We start from the raw sequence: 20,280 nt of genomic DNA on the forward strand, positions 1-20,280 counted from the left end.
GCAGCCCGAGGAAAATGATCTTTGCACGCGATTGGCTGGCGCCGCTAAGCAAGTCCTGCGGGGAAGGCGGGCGGGTGGCAAGGAGATTCCGGGCTAGGGTCGCGGCGGAAACCTGGAAGCGCCTGAATTCCTGTGGCGTCCGGATCGCGAGCGGAGTCGGCTTGTCCCGCAGAGGGCTCCCGGGACAGGGCAGGATTCTAGGGGTTTTGTTTTTGTTTTCAAGGGGCGGGGGTGTAAGGGCGGAGGAGAATGGACAGAATACTGACTGGAACGTTAATTGGAGCGTTTCAGATGCGGAGAGTAGAGTAATTCCATACTCTTATTTCTTCAGTTGCTCCATCAGTCTTGACTTCATTATTGAATTCTCAACGTTGCAACTGGCCAGAGTGTTTGGCAGAGTTTGACCGAATTCAGGTGTGAGGGTTTGATCCCGTGTAAGTGCCTGTTAGTTAGGGCACGCAATTCAACCGCTTTACCATGGGATTTCTGAAGACCTGTGTACTTGGAAGAAATGCGTGCACTGCGGTTTGCTTCTGGAGAAGCCAAATTGTACAAAAGCCTTCAGTTAGAAAGATTAGTACTAGCTCTCCGAGGAGCACTGTCATGCCCGCCTGGGTGATAGATAAATATGGGAGTAATGAAGTGCTTCGATTTAACCAGAACATGATGATACCAGTGATACACTATCCAAATGAAGTCATTATTAAAGTTCACGCTGCGAGTATCAATCCTATAGATGTTAATATGAGAAGTAAGTTTCAAAAGACCTTCCTCATTACCTTTTTTTCTTCTTCAGATAATCTCATCAGAGATGAGTATTAAAAGATCAGTTGTTATTAACTATACTTTTTTGGTTAACACAAAGGAATTGTTTAGCGTTTTGATAGTATCTCAGTAGATATTATTTCCAAAATTTTTAAAGTCGCAATGTCCGTGGTATGCTTTAATCTTTCTCCAAATGCAAGTCTGAATTGCTTCCAATGCTACCATAAAATGTAAATTGGGAATTGTATCCACAGCTAACTTTCTGGTACACTCTCCTGGGAACTTGTGGTATTCTGAGGTCCACCACAGGTTTTAGAGCTATGGTTATGTTTTCATATCAGCTCAGAATTTGTATTTTCTTAGTAATTTTTATTTGCCCTCCCACTAATCACAGCTTTCTTTAATGGTCCAGGGGACAAAACCGCGGAACCGGATGCCAGGATATGGACACAGTACTTTCCTCATTTTTGCTGTTGCATTCTGCCCTTGGAAGTTAAAATACACTTTTCTGTTATGTGCCATCCTCAGTGGGAATAATGTTATCATCTTAATTTCTGCTGGGGATATCGACAAAGCTTGGAGAGTACTATATTCCTTATGCAATTATTATAGTGCTGAAAAGATTGATTACTATTTGTGAATTACTTTAACTTTGGAAAATGACAAAAAAAATGAGCAGTTGAAATGTGGCTAGTCTAAATTGAAGTTGGGATGTACAAGTAGTGTAAAATATACACTAGATTGCAAAGATAGTAAGAAAAAAATGAATGTAAAATATCATCTTAATAATTTTATATTCATTACATATTGACCTCAGAATAGTTTGGATATATTATTAGCATTAATTTCACTTTTTTTTTTTTTTACTTTTTATTTTTTAGTGGCTACTAGAAAATTTTAAGTTAGATATGTGGCTTGCATTATATCTCTATTGGACAGTGCTGATCTAGACATGTGAGGAATAACTGTTACACATTTCTTTGTGGGGAAGGGGTTTGGGGAAAATGTAGCTGGAAAGCTCTATTAAGAATGAATTGAAGTGACTATGATGATTGTCTCATGAAATACACATTAGTATTCTTTTTGTTCACTTTAAAGTAATTACTGCTACTAGTTGGGCATATTTCAGTTTATTCCATTTACATTGGCACGAAGATAATTTAGTTTTTAACAGAATTATCTTTAAGTGGTAGATTTAAACCCAATGACGATTATGTGTTTTCATCTCCTTGATGAAAAAACATAAGCTCTTTGAAGGTAGAGCCCCTGCGCTGTCAACTGTAGCCTGTTTCCGTGCTTCACATATGTAGTTGTCATTCAGTCATTATTTTTAATGTCATTTTATATTTTCATTCTGATTTAAGATTACAAACTAAAATAAGTGGTTTTTTAATCCATGAGCAATTTTTAAAAGCATTTTGTCTTCATTTAGATCTGTTAACTTTTCATTTCTTTGAATGCATGTGCACAATTTGTATTGTGTACATTTTAATTTCAGTAGAATGGCTAGACCTGGACTTTCTTGGCTGCTATTTAATGTAATATAACACATTTTACTTTTATATAGTATTCTTGAGACATTTTAGTTTTTTATGACTTGACTGGGTAATATTATTTGCAAGTTATCCTCTTTATTTCCTGCTCATGGATTCTTTTTTGAGACAGTGTGATTATTATTGTTGCAGAAGATACCTGAAACGATAGCTTGGGGAAATAAAATAATGAGTATAAGATTGTAAACGGTAGGGAGCAGTTATTTCCCTTGACAAGAAAGCAAGGACATGTATATTTTGAAAGATGAAAACTGGCTGTTTTTCTCGAGATGGCCACTATTGTTGGACATAAAGTTGTAAATCATATAAATGGTTAATGAAATGAATAATCTTAAAATAGAAAAAAAAAATAACAGCTAACAGCATCATACCAACAAAGTTTGGTTTCTTTTGATGGGATTAAAGCTTTTGAAACTCATGGCAGATTTAGGATTTTCCAAATTATTCCAACTCTGAACCAAACTGGTCACCTCTAACTGTGGGACAGAGCTCCTAAGGGCACCCGTTCATTGTGTCACCAAGTAAGTTCTCAGTTCGTAACTACCAGCTGTTTCTGGATTTGGGGCTCGTTTAGCTGATACAAGTGAGCCAGGGTTACTCAAGTGATACCGAGGTGGCCAAGAAAACAACCTTGCTCTGCAGGCTGTGTAGCTCAGAGAGGACTGAAGTGTGTTTTTGCAGCTCTGGAACAGCAGCTGAAATTTGACATGGCTAAATGCCCACCTCTGTTGATCAAACCACATAGGAATTTCAGTGAATAATTGTTTAATTGTGTTTGAGAGGTGGAAAAGGAATGTAAGACAGCAAAAGTAAAATGTAACTTTTATATGAGTATTACATGTGAAGTTGGTTTTTTTCCCCTTGATAGAATGCGCTCCTAATTAGCCAGCTGGCGAGTATGTAATATTGGCATGGTGGCCATCAGCTTAGATTTTCTGGGACTTGCCCAACTTGCAAACACTTTCTTCCATGTGTCCTGGTTTTTTATTAAAAGCAACTTCTGCAAGCTACCCTCCTGTCAGCCTCTCTCCCTGTACCCTCTGCTTCCTGCTGCCTGGATTCACTGTCATAGCTCCCGTCTAAGGCCAGCCTGCCACCTGGGTTCTAGACCCCATGCCCTCTCACCCAGTCAGGAGCATTGTTGCAGCAGTTCTCCCCTGCATGTTCCATCTTCCACTGGGTCGTTCCCACTGGCATACAAACTTACTGTTATTTCTCTATTCTTAAAGAGGGGAAAAAATTAAAACAGTGCTTAAAAATCCTCCATCTCACCTGTCCCTCTCCAGCCACTGCCCCATTTCTCTGCTCTCCTCTACAGCAAAACTATTTGAAAGAATTGAATGTTCTCGTGGTCTCCTATTCCTCACTCGCATTGTCACCTCCTGCCACAGCAACCACTCCTATAAAGGTCACAAAAGACCTCTGTGTTGTTGGATCCAGTGTTTTGTTTGGAGGTTTTTGTTTTTTAAAAGCCTACTGACAGGCCTTGCCCTTATTTGAAAAACTGTCTTCCCCGTCAGCAGCATTTGACTTCTTTAAATGACCCTCCTCACCTGGCTTCCTGAACACCTTTTAACTGGCCAAGCCTTCTCGGGCTCCTTTGCTGATTTCTCCTTGTCCTTAAGATCTAATGAGGATGAGTGGGAGAAAAGGGGAGACTTACAGAGTGGCTTGGTGATTCCGGAGCATCATTTGTGGTACCTGACACTAGAGAGGTAAGCAGGGTGCTCATCTTGGAGAACCTTGCATAGCAGAAATGTTCTCAGAAGGATGGCAGGCAGAAGAGATGATAACAGATACTTTTGTGTCTTAGAAAAGCCATTTTATATGTTGAAGCTCTGTAATAAACTACTTTGGATTGTTATAGATAGTGTAGCCAATTTATTTGAACCAAAAAAGTACTGATCAGAGGAATGTTTTCAGTCTGTTTAGCTGATACTTATGTAAACGTTCTAAAAAATAAAACGATGTATAATAAAGCAATCAACCTGATTTAACATATCAGAACTGATGCAGCCAAATGGTTCTTTTCCATTTGGGAATCTTGCACTTAACCCAAAGATGTTCTAGAAATATCTTTTGAGAGGCTGGGACGGTTGCTCATAGACCAGTTGTCAGTGTCAAATACCATACCCATGCCTTATTTATTTATTAACTTCAGACAACTTTAACATTTATTGTCTTTACTAGACTTGGCTTTAGATGCTTTATTGTTTGAGTGAATAAATTAATAAACCATCTTCAAAGAACAAAGTAAAATTTTTGAAAGAAAATACTGAAAGTTCCAAAGACAGTTTCAGAATTGGAATTTCAAAAACAGTGATTATATGTTAATCAACTGTACTCCAATATAAAATAAATTAAAAAAAAAACAGTGATTATAACTTTTCAAGTAATTTTCTGTGAAAGGAAAAATATTCATTGTTTTTATGCTTTCTTGTGTGTTGGTAAAACATTTATAAGGTTTGGTTATTTTATAATCTACCTCTTGAGGATCTAGAATTGTACCTGGCCTATAACCCTGCAGTAGTTTTGAAATCATCCCCTTCTTTTGGAAGAAACAAATAAATTGTATTTTGTAGATGGCTATGGAGCTACAGCTTTAAATATGAAACGCGACCCTTTACATATTAAAATCAAAGGAGAAGAATTTCCCCTGACTCTGGGTCGGGATGTGTCTGGTGTGGTGATGGAGTGTGGACTTGATGTGAGGTACTTCAAGCCTGGAGATGAGGTGAGTTATCACATTCCACTATTCCTTCTCAAAATGTGCAGATTTCGTTCTGCTGCTTTTGGAAATCTATTCCATATCATTAACCTTTTTTTCTTCTTTTCAACAAATACACTGAGCTTTGGCCGGAACCCTCATTTTCTTGGTTCAATTCTTCGTTCTGTTTTCTGGTTCGGTCACAATAATTTGCTGTGCTTGGACTTTCTAAATCAAGTGCTTAAGAATTGCAAGACTTTAAGATATATATGCTTGGAAATGTTGGAGAGGGTGTGGAGAAAAGGGAACTCTCCTGCACTGTTGGTGGGAATGTAAGCTGGTACAGCCACTATGGAAAACAATTTGGAGGTTCCTTAGAAAACTACAAATAGAACTACCATATGATCCAGTAATCCCACTCCTGGGCGTATACCCAAAGAAAACCATAATCGCAAAAGAAACATGTATCATAATGTTTATTGCAGCACTATTTACAATAGCCAGGACATGGAAGCAACCTAAATGCCCATCAACAAACGAATGGATAAAGAAGATGTGGCATATATATACAATGGAATATTACTCAGCTATAAAAAGGGATGAGATGGAGCTATATGTAATGAGGTGGATAGACCTAGAGTCTGTCATACAGAGTGAAGTAAGTCAGAAAGAGAAAGACAAATATTGTATGCTAACTCACATATATGGAATCTAAAAATGGTACTGATGAACTCAGTGACAAGAACAAGGACACAGATGCAGAGAATGGACTGGAGAACTCGAGGATTGGGGGGGGTGGGGGGTGAAGGGGAAGCTGAGACGAAGTGAGAGAGTAGCACAGACATATATGTACTACCAATTGTAAAATAGATAGCCAGTGGGAAGTTGTTGTATAACAAAGGGAGTCCAACTCGAGGATGGAAAATGCCTTAGAGGACTGGGACAGGGAGCGTGGGGGGGACCCTAGGGAGGGTGGGGGGGGAGTTGAGGGCGGGAGGGAATATGGGGATATGTGTATAAAAACAGGATTGAACTTGGTGTACCCCCCAAAAATAATAAATAAATAAATAAAATTAATAAAAAAAAAGATAAATATGCTTGGGACTTTTAAAGTCTTTAAATGATAATTTCTACCTTATGGGTTAGATGGTTTTAAAATAGCTAAAGGTTGATATAATCACCTGTCCCTTGTCACCTTGAACTTTTATACCAAGAAATTAAAGTCAGCTTATAATAATAGCTAGCACTGTTCTAGTTTTTGATAAAAGAACTCATTTAATCTCTATGAAGTAGGTACAGTTAGGCCCAGTTCGCAGGTGAGGAAGTCAAGCTGTAAGGAAGTCCCATAGCTAATAAGTGGGAGAGCCGGGATTCAGGCCCCAGAGACTGTGTTCTTACTGTACTCTAAGTAGCCAATAAATACAGCAGGATTTACTGGTATCTACCTCCAGTGTGCTTTGACTTGGTAAATCCAGAATCATGCTAAATAATACATTGATCTCATGTGAAAATAACTCTTTTGTTTGCTGGATACCTGACTTGTGCTTTTTTTTTCCACAGGGTGGGATATGTATTGGGGAACTCTCTCATGCTTAACTTTGACTTAAAAAGATCTGCTTCTAACGAAGTTGTGTGTATTTCAGGTCTGGGCTGCAGTTCCTCCCTGGAAACAAGGCACTCTCTCAGAGTTTGTTGTAGTCAGTGGGAATGAGGTAACTCCCCAGTTCTGTGCTGAAATGCCATTGGAAAGTAGAAACAAAGACTGACAAGTATCTCTGAAATAATTGGGGTTTTTTTTGAGAGCGGGTTCAAGTTTTATGGGTAGTTTCGAAAGACCTGAGATAGAGAATAGGAATTTTTAAAAGACTTTAAAAAGTATTGGATGTCATTTAAATAACACTGCCTGCCAAAGCGGTTATCTTTGTCTTGTGGAACAGGGATTTGGAGCGAGATCTAGAAACCCTGCTGTGTTTCTTGGTTTTATCCGGCATAAATAGTTGAAACCAAATATACCAAATGGAGCATACTGATTCATCATAAACAGAAGCATGGAAGTATCAAGCTGTTTCAGATAACTTTCAAAACAGAAGTCTAATCAAATCTAGTCAGGAGGCCTGACAGTTTAATTAGAAAGCGGTTAATATTAAGGAAAGTGCCTACAGAAGGGGGGCGGGGAGGGAAAAAGGGATATTTACTAAGATTAGAAAAAGTCTGGAAAGATTACCTTCCAATAATTGGGAGTAAAGGAAACGGCTGATCACAAAAACAAATTAGAGTGTATTTATGAGGGCTCAAGGTTTATTTGGTTTCGTTTCTGGGTATAGTTAGGACTAATGGTCTTGAATGGGGTCTTTTTATGTAGAATTAAGCAGCTGTATCTGATAATGTAACCTATAAAACCTTACTGAACCTCTGCAAGGCAGGTTGAGTCATTTGGAGAAATTCCTTAGGGATAATCTTGGAGTAGGGTTTGCAATAACCACTGAATAACATTTGCAATAGGCCAAATGTTATCTCTCTGAAAACAGCTGGATTCCTAAGAAGGTAGATGTACTTAATTGTGTTCATGGGTTTGCAGGTCATTGCTTGTTTTTGACTGTTGTCTTCAAATCTAGGTCTCTCACAAGCCCAAATCACTCACTCACGCTCAAGCTGCCTCTCTGCCTTATGTGGCCCTCACAGCCTGGTCTGCCATAAACAAGGTTGGGGGCCTGAATGACACGAATTGCGCAGGAAAACGGTGAGTACCAGTGGCGGCATCTAAAACTCCCTTCTTTCCATTGGTGAGGTCATTGCAGTAGATTTGTCAGAAGCATTAAAACTAGGAGCAGAGTTGTGCTAACATTTAAAACAATTTCCTAAGACCTCTTGTCAGTTTGTACTTTTTAAACCTCATTTTGTTTATTCTTAGCTCAGAGAATTTTAAAAATATGTAGATGGTTGTTTGGAGTCTGAACCTTCTAAAATGATGCAAGACTTTTGTATGTCAGTCTCTGGGAAGAAGATCCAGAGCTTTCATCACATTCCTAAAAAGGTTAAGAACCAATTCCTTACAGTTTTTAAAGAATGATATCGAGATGTGTGTTTTTTTTACCTCTGCTAGGAGTTGTTCTCACATTTGCAGGTTGCTATGAAAAACAGACATAAACAGTTTGAATATTGTTGAGATCTCTTAGGCTCTGTGCTCTCTCAGGATCCTTTAGGCAGCCCTGGTGCTTCCAGGACTTGCAGGTGTGCATGTTGAATCTGCAAAAGCACAGTGAGTGACGATGTCTTAGACGTTCTTGAGTTCATATTCAGATTCTACTGCTTTCTAACTGGGTGGCCCACGTGGGCACTCCTCTTTTGTGAGTTCTGTTTTAGGGGTTAAATGAGATAAAATATAAAATCAGTGGCACAGGTCGTGGCGCATGGAAAGCACTTAGTACATGGTGGCTACTGTTATTAGCAATGCTTTCTTTGTGTTTTAGAAAGTTGGCATCATAGAGAAAACTGATTTTATTATTTGGTGAGAAAACTAGGTCCTCAGAACTGTTTAGTGATTGTGATGAAGGAGAGAGCTGTAGGTCGAATTTTGTTTTCTGATTACATTGTGCCAGGAAAATAATAGAAGTCTGTGTCAGTCTATATACTCCTGTTGTTATGAAACACTGCACTTTACCTTTAATGTGTTGGAGTATAGGACGTTGAATTTAATGAAAGCTTAATAGCTGTACTTCTGAAAGCAGCATAAAGGCTATTCATCTAATGAGGTGCTACTCTTCATTGCAGAATTCAAAGCAAATATTTATTCTAAAGGTCAACCCTGTTTATTTTTTAAGCTTTTGGGCCATGTCATTCTTGAAGTTGCCATTTTGGTGCAACATTTTATTTAAATTAGTTTGACCTTGTAGATTTTTCTAATGGTTTGTTTTAGTAACCTTGCAAAAATCATATTAAGGATTTTTAAACACATTATTATTGTAGGTTCTGCAGTGACATTGATGCTTTGTTTTGTTTTTCCTTAAAAGCATTCAGCTTTCTGTGCCTGCATGACCACTCTGGATAGAGAGCTCTCATTCCTTCTGCTGGTTCAGGCTTTCCAGGCATCCTTTTTTTTTTTTTAGTATTCTGTAGAAAGTGGGTTAGAACAGATCTAGCTCTCTCTCCTCTTCCCAGTTTATCGTTGGCTTTGCAGGTACTATGTTATCTTCTGTTTAAGCAATAATGGCTTGAAACTGGGGAAGTAGAGGCCTGAGTTCCTCTCTCTACTCTGCTACTAACTAATCAGCTGACCACGTGCATGCTTTTTATGGTCTCTTTGCTGTTTCCACCAAGGTACTGAGTGTAGGACAGTGAAGGTTGTTACGCGAGCTTTGGGAAGTGGGAAGTTTTATGCTTATAAAAGCGATTTATATGTTATATTGAGTTGGGTCTGTTCATTGATTTGGCCACACGTTAACCACACTGGAGTGAAATCCACTGTAAAGAGCCTCACTGGCTCACATCATGAACTTGTGTTGCATCCCACGTGTGGTAACTCAGAGGATGCCTTTGTTCGGAGCGGCAGTGAGAGCTTGGCCCTTGGTACTCTAGGAAATTTGTTTACTGAAATTACTACACACGGGTGGTAATAATGGCCTCCCTCTCCAACTCCTTATTTGTGAGAATCACATGAGAGATGTGAGCACCTTAGAATACCGTAAAAATACTTTTACATGAAGAAATTACCATTATAGTGGGATTTCACTAACTTAAACTCAGAGTTTCCGGTGTCCAAAGTGGCTTTTTTCAGTTTGACTGTTGTTTGTGATTGGTGGAGCATATTTTGGTTTCTCTAAGCAATAATTACTCTTTCACTGTTAGCTACTGGCATTAAGGCAGTCTTTAGCCTGCACAAAGCAAGTCAGTGTTTGTCATCAGGGACCAACAGTGTTTTTCTGTCCAGTTAATTAAAAAAACCTAAACCTAACAATGACAGAAACACCCACCTTGGAAGATTTTTACAGGATTTCTTTGTAACAAACAGCTTTTTGAATTTAAGACAAAGCTTTCTAAGGCCTCAGTGGTGTTTTGCTTTTCCTTCTTTGTTCTATAATTATATTTCTGCAGCAACTGAGCATCCGTTAACCAAGGGGATAATTTAATATTGATGTCATGTGTCTTTTTTGCCCACACCTTGGTATCACTAGGAAAGTCAAAAGAAATGATTTCCCTGTTATCAGCCCATCCATAGTTACTTCATGATTTATTCAACAGGAACACATAGATAACGTAGGGCTCTCGAAATGAATAGGACTTTTTTAAAAAGTGGTTACAGCAGATATTTTTGGGAAAGGGTTCTATCTGATGGTTATATTTATTGGTAGTGTCATGCTCTGCCTGAAATTCATCTCTTGGTAGTAAGTGGTACTTCACTGTGTTTGACAGAAGTATTAGAAAGTGTTAGAAATTGAACCATGCCTCCTCCGCAAAATAAATTTCACTTTTAAATGGTGTATCCTTGAAACTCAGTGCAGTGAATTTAGGAATGCTTTTTCCCTGTTTCTTTTTTTGAAATGAGGCTCTACGACAGTAAAATTTTGTCATGTAATTGTAAATCAGGTGTCTGATTACTTCTGTTTACAGAATTAGACAGGCTCAAACATAAAACATCGGCTTCCCCCACCATGTACTTATAGCAGTAATTACAACAGCTGCCTTCTCTCAGCTGCCTTCACCTGCCTGTCCTTCACCGTCACCCCCCCACCAACCTGTTGCTCCCCACTCTCCACTCCCACCACCCCTGGGGACCACGGGTTTTCATTTGCACTTTGACTAGGTTGTGCGGGGAGAGGGGAAAGGAGAAGGAGAAAGAAACCCCCGCGGTTTACTTGCTTGAAGAAGTCCTGGGGTTGGGAGGAAGTGTGCTGGCTCCTGCCTGGCAGGTGTGCTGGCAGGTGTGCTGCGGAGGAACTAGCCTCCACCCCAGGCCTGTTTTCCAGGGAGCTCCGGGAGGGCACAGTTAAAGCAATTAGTAGCAAGCTCTTTCCTGGCCATTGTGTTTTACAGGTCATTTCCTAGGTGACAGGGGTAACTGTCTGGTGAAGTTTAGGAGTCCTTCACTCTTCAGTGCACCGTAACCTCGCTTCCAGCCCTGCGGATCAGCTGCAGGTGTGCTCACCAGGTCATAGCTGACTGAGTTGCCAACCCAGCGATACTTTTCACTTCTTAGGGTTTGACCTCTGCAGTCTCCTTATGGTTTGACCTCTGAAGTCTCTGGCACTGTTGACCCCTTTCGTTATGCTCACTTTTTCCATAGTTTCAGAGATGCTAGACTCCTTTACTTTTCTCCTTGCCTTTTCAACCAATTCTCGTCTTTTTTAAAGGCTTCCTTTCTCCCCCCAGCCGTTTAACCGTAACTGCTTTCCCATTGCCCCTCCATCTTTCCTCTGTTTCCCAGGCTTATCTCATCTGCTCCCAGTTTCCTTTTATATTTTGGTAACTTGCAGATCCCTGTATCTAACCCCAACCTCTCTACTCAGTTCCATCCAGTTAGATGTCCCCCTTGTAGCTGAAACTCACCTTGTGCAAAACAAGACCTTCCACCACCCTGACTCTTCTCTGTGTTCCTACTGTCAGTTCACTGTGATTTTCCATAAGCCCCAGCCCCGTAGTGTTCCCAAACCCTGCTCCCTCCCCTTCTGCTGTGCAACTTGCTGTTGTCCTTGTCATGTAAAATTTAGGGTTATTGTCAGGTTTGGGAAAATGTTTCCAAGTTTCTTTACGACCTGTAAGATTCCAGGGCCTCTCACCTTTCCTTGTGCAGTGAGTAAGCCCCAAATACTTTTGCATTGTAATTAACAACCTTCATTAACTAGCTTGTTGATATCTTCCCAATAGTGGTGTCAAATGACAAAAATAATATGATTTAGTAGCCAGTCTAATATCCTTTATTCAACGGAAAACAATCCACAAGCATTGGAGCTCTCTTCCTGAGGGATTTAGGGCAAGACCGTGTTTTATGCAGCGTTAGAAGCAGCAGCACAGAAACAGGGCGTGATTGGCTGGGAGGTCTGATTTCCCTGTGAGGCTGGTAGGTCCTAGCTCCTGGGGTGAGGAGAGCTGAAGCCGAGTTGGAGGATGGGGATTAGTTTTAGGTTTCCCTGACCGTGAGGCAGGCTGTGACACAGGTCCGTTTTGTGGGTCCTGAATCACAAATTGACTTTATCAGTGATGTAAGTTTTTACATGTCTTTTAATTGGAAGAATTTTCTACAGACCAGCTCCTGGTTCTGTACATTTTAGACTTTGTTTAACCATGTTTCTCCTTCACTGCTCATATAATCCAATGCTAGGTACCATGATATTCAGTCTTATCATAATAAAATGTTATGATACTTTGTTGTGTTGACTTAGTGGGAAACAGGAATATTACTGGGAGACATTCTTAAATCAGGACAGTCTGTAGTAACTACTCAGAAATTACTATGAACCACATCAGTATTTCCCAGTAAACCCCAAGCCAGTGTATTTCCCAATCAAATCTAGTGTCACCTGACAAGAGAGGAAGTATAATGGAGGGGAAAGTAGGAGTGGAAAGAGAAAGCAATTTTAACTGATTGTGGTTAGTAAGGGAGGAAAAATAATTTTCGCTATAACCCTCTGAGTTCTCTGCTGAGACCTCTGTAATAAAAGACAGGTTAGCAAGAGAAAAACAAAAGTTTATTAATGTATACCTCATGTATACATGAGATACGCATGGAAAAACGAGTAACTCAAAGAGTTAGCTTAGAATTCAGGCTAAAATGCCATCTTTAGTTCAAAACAAGAGAGAGGTGAGTGTAGGGAAGGCCAGTTATGGAAAGTTTACCAGGAAAAGCAAGATTAAAGTTCTTATGCAAATTTAAGTTGGTGCCTTCCCCACTGATAGGGAGTAAAGTTATCCCCTTTGTCCTTCCTGGTAAAGAGTAGAGCAAACACCTTTGTAAACTTCTGTCCTGCTTTTAGGCAAGTAGGGGGAGTCCAGAGATTTCTTACATCTACTTCTTCTCAGTTGCCTTCAGCTCTGAATAACCCTTATGCCTAAGTGGCATATTTGGGTGTCATATTCTTCTACCCTTCATTAGCATATCTTATCTTTTGCAAAAGCGAATGTCACCCCAAAACTCCATTCACTTCTCCATGGGTGTCAGGCCAAAAGACACAGCCAAGCCAAAGATCAGGAGAAGGAAGGATTTCTATTATTATTACTTGCAGCAAGTAAGAACACTGGGGATGGTTCCCAAAGCAGTATCTCTCCAAACAGCAGAATTGGGTAAGTTTTAAGCTAAGAGAACATACATATTCATGAAGGGGCTTGGCCTTTGAAGCTTTAGTTGATTGAAGTCACAAGGGTCAGAAAAGGTCACCATCATCATCCCTTAGGTTCCAGCTGACCCAGTGGTTGAGCGCTTCAGGCTGATCTTTACCATTGAAACAGAACTGGGAGTCTTTACAACTGACCTATTATCTTTGCTATTGTTACTTCTCTTGGCTGATAAGAGTTATTTTTGCATTCTTTTGTTCCCTTAAGATCATTAATTACCAAGACCTGTTCAAGGGCAAGCATTGTGGCCAGGCTTAGATCACAAAATGGTTTAGGCCAAGAAATGCCTTCTCTTCTGTCCAGAAAGCCCTGCCTGGCCCTCTCTCGGGTGACGCGCTCCCCTATCTGCTTACATGTCCACACAGATACGTCGCTGGGGCTCCTCTCCAGGCGGTAAGGGGAAGGCCCGAAGGTTCAGCTTCATTGGCTCTGTAGGGAAGGAAAAATTGCTCTTTCCTCTGCTCTTTTAAATCTTGGCTGGGGCCCCCGTAACAAAAGGCAGATAAATTAACAAGAGAAAAGCATATACATTTATTTGTTTGTAAGTTCTGTGCAACATAGGAGCCTTTATAAGGAAATGAAGATCCAAAGAAGTGGTTAAATCTGAGCATTTTTTTTAGATTGAAGTATAGTTGACATTCAGTATTGTGTTAGTTTCAGGTGTACAGCACATGATCCAACAATCAAATATATTACAAAACATCACCACAAGTCCAGTAACCATCTCTCACCGTACAAAATCATTACAGTGTTATCGACTGTATTCTGCATGCTGTATATTACATCCCCATGACTGACTTATTACTGTAAGTTTTTATCTCTTAATCCCTTCACCTATTTTGCCAGACTCCCTCTCCCCTCTGGCAGCCATCCATTTGCTCTCTATATCTGTAAATCTGTTTCCGATTTTTAAAAATTTTTTTAATGTTTTGGCCGTGTGGTGTGCAGGATCCTATTTTTCTGACCAGGGTTTGTTGAACTCTGCACTGGAAGCGCAGAGTCTTAACCACTAGACTGCCAGGGAAGTCCCTGTTTCCATTTTTAAACCTGAACATTTTTGTGCTACCTTTGATGAAAAGTGGAGAGTCTTGAAAAAAATGTGATGGGACAAAAGTATGTGCTCAGTGTAGTAAACTGAGAAAACTTAGCAAGGCCTGTTAGTTCTGCTTCCCCACTGCCTCGCATTTTGGAGATAAGATGGGGTCTTTTCCTGCAGGGACAGGGCGCACACCTCTCACACGAGAGTCTTATGATCAGCTTCATGGGAGAAGGTCAGAGTCCTTCCCTCATATGCTGTTTCTCAACTTCCTTCAGCTTAAAATATTCCATCTGCCAAGGTGCTGTGTTTTGGGGTGGCATGTCCTGAACCCTGTCAGTTCCGTTCTCTGACCATGCTACTTCTCTCATCCAGTCTCATGTTGCCATCATAAGTGATCCCCCCACTCTGTCTTCCTCCCTCTGTTTTGCATCAGATGGAAGGAACCAGTGTCTTGGGATTGTTTCCACTGCCTGTCCCATTGCGGGGAGATATGTTCCCAGCACCTCTGGTTGAAATTCTGAGTGCATGTCCCACAGAACCATTGTTATACTGTGTGTGAGGTTCTTGGTCCATTACCCGTTAACTAAACCTTTTTAAAGGGCTACCCTGGGCATTTTGCCAAGATGTATAAATAGCTTTGTTTTCATGGGAAAATGTGTTTAAAGTTCCAAACAACTAATTTACACATGAACCCTTCTGTAAATTGGGGAATGTCTGCATGAATTATGGAGGCTTAGAAGAAGGGCACACAAATCCAGGCTGTCTTGGTCCTGTTTGGTTGATTTGTTTTGTAGCTCTAGTCCGCTTATTCAGATTGTTTCTCACTTACTTAAGGGAATAAATTTAGCATATTATGATATGCTTTGCTTCCACCCATTCGTCCTCCAGGTTTAAAAGTAGTGTGTGATACTAAAAAGTGAGTTTATACATTTTCAGCATCATCCTTATTTTTTAAAGACCACTTGTTTCTACTGATGGAAGATTTAGCCGTATTTAAATCAGCTTTGTTTCTGAGCCATTGGGACTTAATGAAGGGCACTCTCCTCTTGTGATGTGACTTTTTTTTTTTTCTCCATCACAAGTATGTGGTCTGGGGGGGGAATCATGAAGGTCACAAACTTCTACATTAGAAAGGTGGAGAAATGAAATATAAGCTTAAATTATATTGAAAATGCCAATTCTTATTCATTAACTCCTAGAGTACACCTGTGATGTTATCATTTCACAGCTGATGAATCTGAGGCCTCGAGATTCAGTGAAGACCCCAGGTCTCTAGATAGCCGGCCTTGGCATTCAGAGATTTCTGGGGCTTAGCCAGAATATAGAAATTTGAAAGGCAATTCCCTACTTCTGGATTGCCTGCTGTTTTGTAGTATGTTTCATATGTTCTTTATTTGTAAAGCAATTAGGGTGCTGATGTATTGTCTTGTAAGATTGTTACTGAAAAATGTGATCGTAGAGGACTTTGGTGCCCAAATGCTAAATACAAGGTGACTCAGTCATGGAAAAGAAGTCAACATTGCCTTAGTGCCTTAAAGTCTATTTAGGGAGAGCTCAGAGGTGGGCAGAAATGACAGAGAAAAATTAGAATTTAGGGTTTAAAATGCATTAGCAGTGTAATAATTATTCATGCTTCCCGCATGTTTTTATATCTGCCACAGTGCAGTTCCCATTGACTTCAAAAGAAACTATGCATGTGGACTTAGGAAGTAAGAGAGGAATGTGGTTAAAAACCTTGGCAATTTTGAATTATAGTGCTTTTTTCAAAGAGAGTACTTCCGGGGCACTTACTCTTTATAAACCAATAAGCATTATAGTACACCTTTCTTCACTGTAACAAATAGGCTTGTACTTTGATGAAGTTTGAATGTATCTTGTGACCATGAGAGCAAGCTGGGTAGAAAGTATTCCCACTGTATAGCACTGATGTGAAGGCCGCTGGGGGAAGGCCACAGAAGTATTTTCCCTTTGTATTGAAAGTGCTTTGAAGAGTAGAAGAGTTTGCTCAGCCATAGGGCTTCAGGCCACAGAGGACTAGCTGACTTATTGCTGAAAATGTATTTGCCTGCTGTCCTTTTTGGGACTCTCTTTGCTTAAAGAAAAGTACAGGCCCTGCTTGAACCTGCACAAAACATGAAGTTTGCAGGACCAGAGAATGGTGTGTCCCCAGGGCTGCTTCACAAGCTGACCTGTGGTCTGTAGCACTTCATTGGGTCTGCTCCTTGCCTGTTTTGCACTCGCGGGTGCCACCAAGTGGCACCAACAGGAACTGAAACTGTCGATGCTGAACCACTCCCTCTTCCACCAAGCACTGCTGAGGAACACATTTTTGCTTTTCTATATGGAAGAGGAGACTCTTTGGATCAAGAGTTATGGGGAAACTGTGAACTGACAATAATGATTTGGAGATGCGTCTAGCTGTTGGATCCTTAAGCAGCCATTGTATTTGGTATCCTCTTAATTCCCAGGCAGAGAATTAGAAATTAACTTCAAGCTTTTCTTTATTGGAAGAATTTTTAATGCAGTCTTTCAAATAACCAGGTGATTCTCTCATTTGGGGCAGTAGCAATTGCTGTTAATTGTAGGATATGATGCTGATTTAGATGATTTTTAAAGTCAGGCAACACTGATGAGGCATCTGCTACACCCAGGGTATAGTGTGGCAGGTACTGGGCATAATAGGAGGTCTCTGTCCTCAAAGTCTTGCAGAATTGGCCTGGGCAGCAAGCATATGGATGAAAGTTAACACTGTGATGAACGCCAAATGCGGTGTGGATATCAGGCTCAGGGCGCTCGCTAGGGTATCTGCAGGCACACTGGGATCGGAGCCTTTGAGGCAAGGGAGGCCTCAGCAGGCCGTGAAGGCTTTGAGAGCTGAGGCGTGGGCCAGTGTGCATGGGCCTTGGGGGTGCGAGTGAGGGCGCTGGGGAGGCTCAGGTGGAGGTTTCTGTTCTGGAAATAGTGAGAGGAAGTCAGAGTTGTGGAAAAGATTAGACTGTAAAGAACTTAAATGAGAGTTTGACCCGTTACATTTGTATAAGAAAATGCCAGAATAAGAGGGTGAAATATCCCATGGAGGGACGGTTTTTGGGGAGTATCTGTGAAGCAGTTTTAGTGCCACCCCCCCCCCCACACACACATCTAGGCAGCATTAAAGCTATGAAATATGTGAAGTGAAGGATTGTGGAGGAGTTGATGGTTAACGTTTCTTTTATTCTTCACAATTTATACTTCTGTAAAGTTAAAAGCAACTGTTCTAAAAGGAATATCGATTCCAAATAGACTTGTCTTAATTACATTTGATGGTATTAATTTCAAAGGGAATAGCTGGCTCAGAAATATTACTAATAACTTCTAAGATCTAAAGGGTGACAACCAGCCTTCTGTGATTTGGATAAGAGAGGAAAAAAAATAAAATGAAACTAGGGTTAAGATTGTAGACAGAATGTATGTTCCCAGATCGGGTGTACATGCTTGAGATAAGTGACAGAATTTCCTGCACTTCCCAGCAGCCGGGTCAAAGAGGGACCCACAACCTGCACTTACACAGTTTGCAGCAACAGATAAAGAGAAGCATAGCTACTCTCACTACTTAGTCTTCAGAAAAATGTTTTTTCTGTGGGCACTCATAAAGAGAATTCTCAGGAAGAATTCTCTCAACAGTATCTTCTTAGCTAATGTAGTGTCAAATATCAAACGATCACTCTTTATAACGTCTCTCAGCCCAGACTGGTAACAGAACACCAAAGCACAGTTCAGTACAATTTTCTGAGGACCTTCATCGGTGCAGTCTGGGGAAGGCAGTTCACTGGAGCTCTAGCTTAATTCAAGGATAAAATGCAAGGATGTATAAAGCAGTGATTCTTGAATGGTGATTCTCTTTTGAGTCGTACCTTCTTTGGGAAATTGATGATAAGTCTGGCTGCCTCTTCTCGTCAGTGCACATGTGCATGATCTCACCAAATCTCATATGTTTTTTCAGTCAGTTCACAATTTCAGAGGGTTCACACCCTCACAGTTCTCACCAGCACTCATCCACAAACTCCAGTCTGCACACCCTTGGTCTATAGTGGCAGGAAGACTATATACAGTGAGCAAACATGGTAAAAACCTGGAGCACAATTATGTTTGTGCTGATAGAACAGATTCATCTGCTTTAACAAGAAGCCAAATTGAAGATAAGATTGGTTTCCATTTATGAAACCTGGTGAGCGTGATGGGACATGTCTGAACAAAAGACGTTTATTCCACTTTGGCAGGAATGTGGTCAGGAATGTGATTTTTCTTAGAGAGCAACTGAATATACTGTAACACACTAAACAGGATCCCAGAGCTCCCTCTTATAGAGAAAGCTGTGGTAATTTAAGCCTAGAAAAATTGTAAGGCAGATGTCACCAAGAACCATCTGAGCTACTTTAAAAAATACAAATCATTGGTATTTTTTGGTGTTTTGTATTCTTGGTAAAGAGTTTGTAGTATGTCTGACTTTAAGCATTTATTGGTTCTTGGTGAACCTAAAATAAAAATCCTTGTGTAAGAGAATCTTGGGAAGCTGAATGACTTTGTTTGCTTTGGGGATTATCTTTGAGCCAGTTACATGTTGAAAAATCTTGTTTATCCAGTTATGTTGGCTTAATATTTTCATTAGTTATAGTTTCTTTTGCATTGCAGTGTTTTAATCTTGGGCGCTTCAGGTGGAGTTGGTACTTTTGCTATACAGGTAAGACAATTTCTTTATCTTCTGAATAGGAAGATTATTATTTTCATGAATTTATAGATTTATATATTGTGAATTATTTTTCCTTGAAAGTTGAGAGAAATTGCATTCATTGTGATTTCAGCTTGCTCTCCTAAGAAGGAAATTTTCTAATGTAGAAGGAAACGTTAACCTTCCCAGTGGTTTAATATATGTTAGTCTGTGGCTGTCCTGTATAACTAATGTAGGAAAGCTTCTAGGGAGGAAGAACATGGGCAGTGAAAGTGGATGGAAGTTTGCACCTTGGTAGAAATTGATAAGCTGGTTCTAATGTGTGTATATATATATAGAAATAGCCAAAATGCTGTATAAAGATGGCAATACTCCCCCAAAGTGATCTGTACATTAAGTGCAATCTTATCAAAATGGCAGCTGCCTTTTTTTTACTTTAATGGGCAAGCTGAACCTAAAATGCATATGGAATTGCAAGGGACCCCAAATTGCCAGACAGTCTTGAAAAAAGAAAAAATTGGAGGATTCATACTTCTCGATTTTAAAACTTACTTTTAAAACTACAGTAATCAAAACAGTGGTACTGGTGTAAAGATATATAGATCAGTGGAATAGAATTGAGCATCTAGAAATAAACCCATAAATCTGTGGCCAACTGAGTTTTGAGTAGGGTGGCAAGACCATTAAACAGAGGAAAGAACAGTCTTTTCAGTGAATGGTACTGGGGCAACTAGATATCCACATGCAAAAGGATAAAGTTGAATCCCTACCTCACATCATATGTGAAAACTAATTCAAACTGGATCAAAGACCTAAATGTAAGAGCTAAAACCATGAAACTCTCTTGGATAAAACATAGGAGTAAATCTTCATACATTGGATTTGGCAATAGATTCTTAGACATGACACCAAAAGCATAAGCAAAAGAAGAAAAATTGGATAAATTTTTAAAAAATTTAAATTTAATTTTTAAAAAATTAGATAAATTGGACTTCATTAAATTCAAAACTTTTGGGCATCAAAGGATACTATCAAGAAAGTAAAAAGACAACACAGAATGGGTGCAAATATTTACAAACCATTTATCTAATAAGGAAACAACTCCAGTGGGCATCAGCAGTAAAGTTGGGAAGTAAATTGCAGTGTATTCTTAACAGTGGACTATTACGCAGCCAGGGAGACA

The 20,280-nt window shown here is 39.9% G+C and overlaps 1 protein-coding gene across 7 annotated transcripts in view; it reads left to right on the forward strand.

Moving 5' to 3' along the window:
- The first annotated feature begins 51 nt into the window (after positions 1-51).
- RTN4IP1 (reticulon 4 interacting protein 1) overlaps positions 52-20,280 on the forward strand; it is a 39,081-nt gene continuing 18,852 nt past the window's right edge. For 5 of the 7 annotated variants that reach the window (XR_009054385.1, XM_057739907.1, XM_057739905.1 and 2 more), the window contains exons 1-5: positions 69-751; positions 4,877-5,052; positions 6,669-6,737; positions 7,641-7,765; positions 19,061-19,109. Coding sequence is in view for 6 of the 7 variants with exons in the window: in XM_057739907.1 (XP_057595890.1) it covers positions 478-751; positions 4,877-5,052; positions 6,669-6,737; positions 7,641-7,765; positions 19,061-19,109 (693 nt within the window). In the remaining variant the exon portion in view is untranslated. Of the gene's footprint in view, positions 752-4,876; positions 5,053-6,668; positions 6,738-7,640; positions 7,766-19,060; positions 19,110-20,280 lie in introns of all 7 variants that reach the window. The other 2 variants (XM_057739911.1, XM_057739910.1) reach the window with 2 other exon arrangements.

This window comes from Hippopotamus amphibius, chromosome 6, assembly GCF_030028045.1.
Source record: "Hippopotamus amphibius kiboko isolate mHipAmp2 chromosome 6, mHipAmp2.hap2, whole genome shotgun sequence".
NCBI classification, from domain to species: domain Eukaryota; kingdom Metazoa; phylum Chordata; class Mammalia; order Artiodactyla; family Hippopotamidae; genus Hippopotamus; species Hippopotamus amphibius.